The sequence below is a fragment of the Babylonia areolata genome, chromosome 32 (assembly GCF_041734735.1).
Source record: "Babylonia areolata isolate BAREFJ2019XMU chromosome 32, ASM4173473v1, whole genome shotgun sequence".
NCBI lineage: Eukaryota > Metazoa > Mollusca > Gastropoda > Neogastropoda > Buccinidae > Babylonia > Babylonia areolata.
The window spans coordinates 18,189,234-18,201,733 of record NC_134907.1 but is presented as its reverse complement, the minus strand read 5'-3'; the positions used below and the strand labels follow the sequence as shown (position 1 = coordinate 18,201,733).

At 42.5% G+C, this 12,500-nt stretch overlaps 1 protein-coding gene across 2 annotated transcripts in view; it reads right to left on the bottom strand.

Annotated features, from left to right (window-relative positions):
• The window catches only part of LOC143276469 (uncharacterized), a 25,507-nt gene that overhangs the window by 10,276 nt on the left and 2,731 nt on the right, over positions 1 to 12,500 (bottom strand). For both annotated transcript variants that reach the window (XM_076580976.1, XM_076580977.1), the window contains exons 2-4: positions 7,417 to 7,465; positions 2,477 to 2,550; positions 1,040 to 1,199 (exon numbers count right to left, since the gene is read on the bottom strand). In XM_076580976.1, coding sequence (XP_076437091.1) covers positions 1,040 to 1,199; positions 2,477 to 2,550; positions 7,417 to 7,465 — 283 coding nt within the window. The remainder of the gene's footprint in view (positions 1 to 1,039; positions 1,200 to 2,476; positions 2,551 to 7,416; positions 7,466 to 12,500) is intronic.

Sequence of the window (12,500 nt, the reverse complement as noted above, 5' to 3'; positions counted from 1 at the left end):
AATTTTTATTCAGCCTTTGAAAAGGGAAAAGAAAAACGGGATATGGGAGGAAAAAATAAAAACAAAAATATACACGAAGAACCTATGTTGTTCGAGGTCTTCTTCTTCTTCTTCTTCAAACTCTGTTTTCTGGGGCGCAGCAGGTGTTGAATCTCACCAGTGTTGTACCAGGTGTTAAAGCTCACCTGTGTTACCATTGTTGAAGTTCGCCTGTGTTGTACCAGGTGTTAAATCTCACATCCGTTGTAGCAGATGCTGAATCTCACCTGTGATGTACCAGGAGTAAAACCTCACTTGTGTTGCACCAGGTGTAAAACCTCACCTGTGTTGCACCAGGTGTAAAACCTCACAGGTGTAAAACCTCACCTGTGTTACACCAGGTGTAAACCTCACCTGTGTTGCACCAGGTGTAAAACCTCACCTGTGTTGCAACAGGTGTAAAACCTCACCTGTGTTGCACCAGGTGTAAAACCTCACCTGTGTTGTACCAGGTGTAAAACCTCACAGGTGTAAAACCTCACCTGTGTTACACCAGGTGTAAACCTCACCTGTGTTGCACCAGGTGTAAAACCTCACCTGCGTTGCACCAGGTGTAAAGCCTCACCTGTGTTGCACCAGGTATAAAACCTCACCTGTGTTGCACCAGGTGTAAAACCTCACCTGTGTTATACCAGGTGTAAAACCTCACCTGTGTTGCACCAGGTGTAAAACCTCACAGGTGTAAAACCTCACCTGAGTTACACCAGGTGTAAACCTCACCTGTGTTGCACCAGGTGTAAAACCTCACCAGCGTTGCACCAGGTGTAAAGCCTCACCTGTGTTGCACCAGGTGTAAAACCTCACCTGTGTTGTACCAGGTGTAAAACCTCACCTGTGCTGTACCAGGTGTAAAACCTCACCTGTGTTGCACCAGGTGTAAAACCTCACCAGTGTTGCACCAGGTGTAAAACCTCACCTGTGTTGCACCAGGTGTAAAACCTCACCTGTGTTGTACCAGGTGTAAAACCTCACCTGTGTTGTACCAGGTGTAAAACCTCACCTGTGTTGTACCAGTTGTTGAAGCGGTAGGCACGGCTCATCCCCCGCAACAGGTCCACAGGGAGGGAGCGACGGGAGGGGGGCGGGGGGAGGGTGGAGGGGGTGTAGCTACGGCGGCGGGGGCGGGGGCTGGAAGAGCGGGGCCGCTGGTCCTGTTCTTGCTGCACACACACACACACACACACACACACACACACACACACACACACACACACACACACACACAGATATCACACATGCACAAACACACACAGACACACACATATTTCACACACGCACACACACATATTTCACGCACACACACACACACACACACACACACAGATATCACACATACACAAACACACACAGACAAACACATAGTTCACACACGCACACACATATTTCACGCACACACGCACACACACACATAGATATCATACATACACAAACACACAAAGACACACATATTTTACACACGCATACACACACACATCACACATACACAAACACACACAGACACACACATATTTCACACGCGCACACACATATTTCACACACACACACACACACACAGATATCACACATACACACAAAGACACACACATATTTTACACACACACACACACACACACACACACACACACACACACACACACACACTCCTTGTAACTGAGCAAATTATAAGTTTATGAATTAAATATGAAACGTTTTTTTCTCCGACAGGAAACAGTATCAGTAAAATAATAATCAAAACTCAATTTAATTTTTACGTCAATCATATATGGAGCAGCACAGGGATTCATCCTGGGCCCACTTTTATTCTCCACTTATGTCACACCACACCACATCACACCGTACCCCATCTTATCACGTCTGTCCACACGTCATCCCACCACTCCACATCACCACACCCCACAAAACCACATCACACAACATCACAAACCATCCCACACCCCACCGCACCACACATCCCACCACACCACACGCCTCCCCACACCAAACCACACCCCACCACACAACACCACACCCCACCCCACCCCACACAACGTAACACCACACCCCACCACACACCACCCCACCCCAACACACCACACGACACACCACACCACACCACACGCCATCCCATCACAGCCACCACGCCGCACCACGCCACACACCACCACATCACACCACACCACACGCCATCCCTTCACAGCCACCATACCACACCACGCCATACACCACCACATCACACCACACGCCACCACACCACACCACACGCCATCCCATCACAGCCACCACGCCACACACCACCACACCACACCACACGCCACCCCATCCCACCCCATCCAATGCTACCCTATCCTATCCCCAGCCCCACCTCACCAAACCACACCACACGCCAACCCTATCCCACCCACCACACAGACCCTTGTCACCCAACACCACACCTGTGCCCCACACAACCAGCCCACACCTTCAGTCTGTCCAGCAGCTGCTGACGACGTAACAATGCCTGCTGCAGCTTCCACTGTCCACCCTGGTCATCACCTGTCAATCAATCAGTCAATCATTCAGTCAGTCTTCTTCTTCTTCTTCTTCAGCGTTCGTGGGCTGCAACTCCCACGTTCACTCGTATGCACACGAGTGGGATTTTACGTGTATGACCGTTTTTATCCCGCCATGTAGGCAGCCATACTCCGTTTTCGGGGGTGTGCATGCCGGGTATGTTCTTGTTTCCATAACCCACCGAACGCTCACATGGATTACAGGATCTTTAACGTGCGTATTTGATCTTCTGCTTGCGTATACACACGAAGGGGGTTCAGGCACTAGGAGATCTGCACATATGTTGACCTGGGAGATCGGAAAAATCTCCACCTTTAACCCACCAGGCGTCGTCACCGTGATTCGAACCCGGGACCCTCAACGCTTTAACCACTCGGCTATTGCGCCCGTCCAATCAGTCAGTCAGTCAATCAACCTGTGTCTTGTGTCAGCCGTCAGGAACTGTTCTTACGGTGTTTATAATTTGAAGGAATGGGGATCTTTAAGTGACAGCATCGTGATCGTCACCTATTTCATCATTCATCATCTTCATCGTGTGTGATGTGGCTTCATCATCTCTTTTTTTTTTCTCTTTTTTTTCTCTTTTTTTTCCCCCGCTTAGAGTTGACTTCATCAAAGATTCTGCGCCTTGTAAATATTATTATTATTATTAGTAGTAGTAGTAGTATTTTTATGTATTTATCTATTATTATTTATTTATCTTCTTTTTTTATAATTTATTTATTTATCTATTTATTTATTTATTTTTATTTTTATTGGTTTTTTGTTATTATATTTTATTTTATTTTTTATTCTATTTATTTATTTTAAAAAAATAATTAATTATTTCATTTTATTTATTTTTTTTTTTCTCAAGGCTTGACTAAGCGCGTTGGGCTACGCTGCTGGTCAGGCATCTGCTTGGCAGATGTGGTGTAGCGTATATGGACTTGACCGAACGCAGTGACGCCTCCTTCAGCTACTGATACTGATACTCCATCATCTTCATCGTCGTCTAAACCCATAACCGTCGTCATTGTTGTTGTTGTTGCTGCTGCAGTTGTTCTTGTTATTGCTAACGCGTCCGCCTAGGAAGCGAGAGAATTTGAGCGCGCTGGTTCGAATCACGGCTCAGCCGCCGATATTTTCTCCCCCTCCACTAGACCTTGAGTGGTGGTCTGGACGCTAGTCATTCGGATGAGACGAGGTCCTGTGTGCAGCATGCACTTAACGCACGTAAAAGAACCCACGGCAACAAAAGGGTTGTTCCTGGAAAAATTCTGTAGGAAAATCCACTTCCATAGGAAAAACAAATAAAAGTGAACGCAGGAAAAAATACAAAAAAAAAATGGGCGGCGCTGTAGTATAGCGACGCGCTCTCCCTGGGGAGAGCAGCCCGAATTTCACACAGAGAAATCTGTTGTGATAAAAAGAAATACAAATACAAATACTCTTGTTGCTTTGTTGTGATCTTCATCTTCACAGTCGTCGTTACCATTATTGTTGTCATCATCATCATCATCGATGCTGTTGTTGTGACTGCTGCTGTTGTTAGCGTTAATGCTGTTGTGTTTTAAAGCGCGTTTGGGTTACGCTGATGGTCAGGCATCTGCTTAGCAGATAGGAGTGTAGCGTGTATGGATTTGTCCGAACGCAGTGACGCCCCCCTTGAGTAACTGAACTGAACTGAACTTTGTCGACATCGTCATTGTCACTGTCGTCTTCGTCGTTGCTGCTGATGCTGTTACTGCTGGTTTTTTGACTCACTTGTGTAAACAAAGTGAGTCTATGTTTTAACCCGGTGTTCGGTTGTCTGTGTGTGTGTGTGTGTGTGTGTGTGTGTGTGTGTGTGTGTGTGTGTGTGTGTGTGTGTGTGTGTGTGTGTGTCCGTGGTAAACTTTAACATTGACATTTTCTCTGCAAATACTTTGTCAGTTGACACCAAATTTGGCATAAAAATAGGAAAAATTCAGTTCTTTCCAGTCATCTTGTTTAAAACAATATTGCACCTCTGGGATGGGCACACAACAAACAACAAAAAAAATGAAGCCTAATTATATGCAAACTGTATTTACTGTTATATTTATATTTTTTGGTATTCTCTAAACTTGGCACTTTGATCTGATATTCTGACCCAACAACAAGAGATTATTATCATTTTTTGTTCAAACAGGAACTTCTTTTGCTAAGCATGGAAGATTTATTTATTTTGCAAACGTTTTGAAATTACTCTGTAATTAATGCTAGGGGAGTTAATTTGCTTTAAACTGATCTTTCTCATCTTAAACATTACATTTTGAAATTATACTCAATACATAAAAAGCTTGGATTTTTTTTTAAAGTGTATCACAAGTGAGTCTTGAAGGCCTTGCCTCTTTGCCTCTCTTGTTTTGTTTTTTGTTGTTGTTTTTTTGTAGTTGTCGTGGTGGCCTAATAGCCTCTTTGCCTCTCTTGTTTTTTTTTTTGTTGTTTTTTTTTTGTAGTTGTCGTGGTGGTGTTTGGAACTGGAAACCAACCCTGAGATTACCAACAGTGTACAGCAATCATTATCATCAGCTGCAGCAGCATCGACAACAACATTATCATAAAACTCCTCCTCTTCCTCCTCCTCATCACCGCCTTCACCGTTATGATCATCGTATGCAAATCAGACTGGAAAAGGAATTGCTGCTGAGTTTTAGTGACAGTCGTTGTCGTCATCATCGTCACAATTCTCTACATTACCGAGTTAAAAAGAATGAAATATGTACAAACTCATTGTCGTCATCATTATGATTCTCTACATTACTGGGTTAAAAAGGAAAGAGATACAAACTCACTGTCGTCGTCATCATCGTCACATTTCTTTACATTACTGGTTTAAAAAGGAAATACAAACTCATTGTTGTCATCATCGTCACAATTCTCTACATTACTGGTTTAAAAAGGAAATACAAACTCATTGTTGTCATCATCGTCACAATTCTCTACATTACCGAGTTAAAAAGAATGAAACACATACAAACGCATTGTCATCATCGTCATAATTCTCCGCATTAGTGGGTTAAAAAGAGATACAAACTCACTGTCTTCGTCATCATCGTCACATTTCTCTACATTACCGAGTTGAAAAGCAAGAGATAAAAACTCATTGTCGTTATCATCGTTACAATTCTCTACATTACCGAGCTAAGAAGAAAGAGATACAAACTCATTTTTGTCATCAACGTCACAATTCTCTACATTACCGAGTTAAACAGAATGAAATATATACACACTCATTGTCGTCATCATTATAATTTTCTACATTACTGGGTTAAAAAGAAAGAGATACAAAGTCATTGTCATCGTCATAATTCTCCACATTACTGGGTTAAAAAGAGATACAAACTCATTGTCGCTATCATCGTCACAATTCTCTTCATTGCCGAGTTAAAAAGAGAGACACAAATTTATCGGTGTTATCATCGTCACAATTCTCTGCATTACTGGGTTAAAAAAAAAAAAAAAAAGAGATACAAAGTCATTGTTATCATCGTCATAATTCTCCACATTACTGGGTTAAAAAGAAAGAGATACAAACTCATTGTCGTCATCATCGTCACAATTCTCTGCATTACTGGGTGAAAAAGAAAGAGATATAAACTCACTGTTGTCATCATCGTCACAATTCTCTACATTACCGAGTTAAAAAGAATGAAATATATATAAACTCACTGTCGTCATCATCATCATAATTCTCTACATTACCGAGTTGAAAAGCAAGAGATACTAACTCATTGTTGTCATCAACATCACAATTCTCTACATTACCGAGTTAAAAAGAAAGAAATATATATAAACTCACTGTCGTCATCATCATCATAATTCTCTACATTACCGAGTTAAAAAGAAAGAAATATATATAAACTCACTGTCGTCATCATCATAATTCTCTACATTACTGGGTTAAAAAGAATGAGACACAATCTCACTGTCGTCATTATCGTCACAATTCTCTGCATTACTGGGTTAAAAAGAAAGAGATACAAACTCATTCTCGTCATCATCGTCACAATTATCTACCTTACCGATTTAAAAAAGAGACACAAACTTATTGGTGTCATCATCGTCACAATTCTCTACATTACCGAGTTAAAAAGAATGAAATATATATATATATATATATATATATATATATATATATATATATATATATATATATATATACCCATTGTCGTCATCATCACAATTCTCTACATTACTGGGTTAAAAAGAATGAGACACAATCTCACTGTCGTTATTATCGTCACAATTCTCTGCATTACTGGGTGAAAAAGAAAGATATATAAACTCACTGTTGTCATCATCGTCACAATTCTCTGCATTACCGAGTTGAAAAGAATCCAGTATATACAAACTCACGGTCATCATCAACGTCACAATTCTCTACATTACTGGGTTAAAAACAATGACACACAAACTCATTGTCGGGTCATCGTCACAACTATCCACATTACCGACTCAAAAAGAATGGCACACAAACTCACTGTCGTCATCATCGCCATAATTCTCTACATTACTGGGTTAACTCACTCAGTACGGCCAGTCCTCTCTTATCATATACACAGACCCCTCGGATGTCCAATGGATGTCTGAACGACCCAACCTTTAGCTTCCGTCGTCAGAATTGTGGTATTCTTTGTCAACATTCACCTCTTCAGTATAAGAGCCTTTTGCTTGCAATATTTTGATGATGGTAATTGGGGTGAAACGCTGTTAACGTCGTCCCTTTCGCCGTTCGTATGGAGAGAATTAAAAAGATAATATATAAACTCACTGTCGTCATCATCGTCACAATTCTCTACATTAATGGCTTAAAAAAAAAAAAAAAAAGAGGTACAAACTCACTTGACGGTGATTCGGGTTGCTGAAGCCTTTCCCTTTCGTTGGCAAGTTTCTGAAAATAAACGGGGGAGGGAGGGAGGGGAGGGATAATATCAATTTTCACAGATCAAAGACAGTTATCACACACACACACACACACACACACACACACACACACACACACACACACACACACACACACACACACACACACACACAATAAACACAACAACAACAACAACAAACGGTAGACAACAAGAAAAGAAAAAGAAAAGAAAGGTGGCTCTGTACTCTGGCGACGAGCTCCCATCCCCTGGGGAGTGGAGATCCGAATTTTACACAGCGAAATCCGTTGTGACAAAAAGCAACACAACACAACACAACACAACACCATACGATATAAAACCATACCATACAGCACCATACTGTTCCATTAAAAAAAAAAAAAAAAAAAAAAAAACAACGCAACATATCGCAACACAACGCAACACAACACAGCAAGCCACACAAATCACACCACACAACGCAACACAACACCATACCATACTGTTCCATACAAAACACAACACAGCACACCACACCACACCAATCACACCACACAACGCAACTCAATATCATACCATATTATACCATGCCATACAACACAACATCATACCATACCATACAACACAACACCATACTATACCATACCATACAACACAACATCATACCATACCATACTATACCATACCATACAACACAACATCATACCATACCATACCATACTATACCATACAACACAACATCATACTATACCATACCATACAACACAACACCATACCATACTATACCATACTATACAACACAACATCAAACTATACCATACTATACAACACAACATCATACCATACCATACTATACAACACAACATCATACTATACCATACTATACAACACAACATCATACCATACCATACCATACTATACAACACAACATACCATACTATATCATACAACACAACATCATACTATACCATACCATACAACACAACACCATACCATACTATACCATGCCATACAACAGAACATCAGACCATACCATACTATACCATAGCATACAACACAACATCATACCATACCATACTATACCATACTATACAACACAACATCATACTATACCATACTATACAACACAACATCATACCATACTATACAACACAACATCATACCATACCATACTATACAACACAACATCATACCATACTATACAACAACCATACAACACAACACCATACTATACCATACCATACAACACAACATCATACTATACTATACCATACAATACAACACAACACCATACCATACTATACCATGCCATACAACAGAACATCAGACCATACCATACTATACCATAGCATACAACACAACATCATACCATACCATACTATACCATACTATACAACACAACATCATACTATACCATACTATACAACACAACATTATACCATACCATACTATACAACACAACATCATACCATACCATACTATACCATACAACACAACATCATACTATACCATACCATACAACACAACACCATACTATACCATGCCATACAACACAACATCATACCATACCATACAACACAACACCATACTATACCATGCCATACAACACAACATACTATACCATACCATACAACACAACACCATACTATACCATACCATACAACACAACACCATATCATACCATACTATACCTTGCAACACCACACAACACAACACCATGCAATACAGTTCCATACAAAACAACACAACACACCACACAAACCACACAACACAACGCAACACAACACCACACCATACTATAGCATACCATACCATATCATACCATACTGTACCATACCATACAACACCACACCATACCATACAACAGAACACAACACGATACCATACCGTTCCATACAAAGCACAAAACAACACAACACAACACAACGGAACGCAACACAGCACACCACACAAATCATGTCACACTACACAACACAACACCATACCGTATCATACCACACCACACCATACCATACAACACAACACAACACAACACCATGCCATACCGTTCCATACAAAACTCAACACAACACAAGCAACACAACACAAAGCAACACAAAGCAACACAACACAACACAAAGCAACACAACACCACACAGGCAATTAATATTCTACCAACAGGGCTGCCAACGCGTCGTCAGAACACTCCGGGCGCCACATAAAAGAAATAAAGGCGCAGACCAATAGAACGAGGACAACACGATAACCAGGCACACCACACGGCGCCTTCAAGCCAGGGAGAGAAAGGCCATGCCACCCGTTGACTCTTTGCTGGCCTCCTGGCTACCCGGGGTGTCTACAGAGAAAAAAGGCGGGTGACGATCATCAGAGTGTGCTGTGTTGAAAGGAACACAGAGACACAGAGAGATCGAAGACCGGAGGGTTGCGTATGATGAATTGGGGGAAGGGGGGAGGGGGAGAGATTGGGGGGGCTGGGGCAGACAGGGGCGTGTATGTGTTTGTGTTATTCAGGAGAGAATGGGAAGGGGGTGTATGTGTTTGTGTTATTCGGGAGAGGGGTGTGTGTGTTTGTGTTATTCGGGAGAAGGGGCATATGGGGGTTGTATGTGTTTGTGTTATTCGGGAGATTTAAGTTCTTCTTCTTCAGTTTAACGTCTTCCACTTTAAGCGATATTTAAATGAAGACGTGTCTCGGTGGTGTGTGTGTATGTGTGTGTGTGTGTGTGTGTGTGTGTGTGTGTGTGTGTGTGTGTGTGCGTGCGTGCGTGTGTGTGCGTGTGCGTGTGTGTTTCGGTGTGTGTGTGTGAGTGTGGACTCAGTCGACTGGATCAAGCCTTCACAGCCCGCTGTGTGCTACAGGATGTATATATTATGTATACAGAAATTTATTCCCTGCCGAGCAATTGGTAATTTCTCCTTGCTTCAGTAGTAGTTTCTCTCTGACTCACAGTCAAGACCGGGTAGCAAGCCCGATGAGCACTCCCAAGTGCGAAACAGCTGTTGCTTGCTGTGCAAATCAGCTTTCCTTTTTGGAGGTACTTAGGACCAACATGAGCAAATGAGAGCTTTTTAATTAAACCACCACCCCACCCCAAACACAAATACAGTTTTAAAGGTTAATTAAAGAATTAATTAACCAAGAATGTGTGTGTGTGTGTGTGTGTGTGTGTGTGTGTGTGTGTGTGTGTGTGTGTGTGTGTGTGTGTGTGTGTTCTCCATTCTAATATGAAAATACAAAGACATCTTGGCCTGGATTTAATATTTCTTCTATAATCGCATAACTTGCTTCATCCAGTGAGCCCAACAGGTCATGGTGCGGTGTCCAGTTAAAAACAAACAAACATGGGATTGACCAAGATTTTATATATATATATATATATATATATATATAGAGAGAGAGAGAGAGAGAGAGAGAGAGAGACAGACAGACAGACAGACAGACAGACAGACAGAGGGGGGGGTAGAGGGGGTAGAGAGGGGAACAGTTCACATTGGAAATGCTAACCCTACTAAAGGCAGACAATAATACATCAAGGTTAATGGTTAATAATGTGGAGTTGTGGACCAGTGGTTTCGCGTCCGCCAAAGGTCGAATCCCACGCTCGCTAGTATTTCCTCCTCCAGCACTAGACCGTATGTGGTGGTCTGGACGCCAGTCATTCCAATGAATCGAAGCCCCGTGTGTAGCAGCACGTACTTAGCGCACGCAAAAGAACCCACGGCCAACAAGATTTGTCCCTGGCAAAACTCTGTAGAAAAGTTCACTTGGCTAGGAAAGGAAATACAGTTGCAGACCAGAAAACAGTGTTGTATTGCACAGTAGCGATGCGCTCTCCTCAGGGAGAGGTCTGAATGTCATACAACGAAATCTGTCATGACAAAGAGTAATGCAGTACATTACAGTACAGTACAACACCAATCAATCCCTTAGCCTTTTTGAGACCACCAGGGCAGTGAATTCATGCCCACTGTGTCCAGGGCTCGGCACAGGAAGGCGGGGCCCAATCCTCTCCTTCCGCCGTTTGAACTTCTCCCCATCCCAAATCAGGTGTACCTCCCCATTCACACCTGGGTGGAGTGAGTAAAGTGCCTTTCCACAAGGACACAACAACACCATGCCGAAAAAGGACCTCGACGAATCTTTATCTCAGGATCCTAGGAATCAACCCTTTAACTAGAGATGATAAACCCTCTCAAACCCCAAACCCCCCCACTCCACGCCGCTCCAAACACAACGATAAGAAATGGCCGTGTTGCCAAACACACTCAGGCCGGCACCAACTCTCCACCCGAGCATCAAAGACAACTGACAGTCCCCCTCCCTCCCCTCTCGCACCCCACCCCCCCACCCCCTGCCAACCCTCCCACCCCCCACCCCGGGTGGCTGTGTATACGAGGAACCTCCCCCATCCCCCACCTCAATCGAAAACAGACGGGGTGGTAGACAGACTTGAGTGGACAGCAGTGGCCTTATCAATGGACTTCACGGTGTGGGTCTGAAGAAGTGAATGTCAGCACTGGGGACAGGACTGGTGGTTATTACCTGTGATGGGTTTATAATGAGGTGGGTATTTCCTGTGATGGGTTTATCATGAGATGGTTATTTCCTGTGATGGGTTTATCATGAGGTGTGTGATTCCTGTGATGGGTTTATAACGAGGTGGGCATTTTCTGTGATGGGTTTATAATGAGGTGGGTATTTCCTGTGATGGGTTTATCATGAGGTGGGTATTTCCTGTGATGGGTTTATAATGAGGTGGGCATTTCCTGTGATGGGTTTATAATGAGGTGGGTATTTCCTGTGATGGGTCTATCATGAGGTGGGTATTTCCTGTGATGGGTCTATCATGAGGTGGGTATTTCCTGTGATGGCTTTATCATGAGATGGGTATTTCCAGTGATGGGTTTGTAATGAGGTGGTTATTTCCTTTGATGTGTTTATAATGAGGTGGGTATTTAATTTGATGGGTTTCTAATAAGGCGGTTACTTCCTGTCATGGGTTTATAATGAGGGAGCTATTTCATGTGATGGGTTTATAATGAGGTGGGTATTTTCTGTGATGG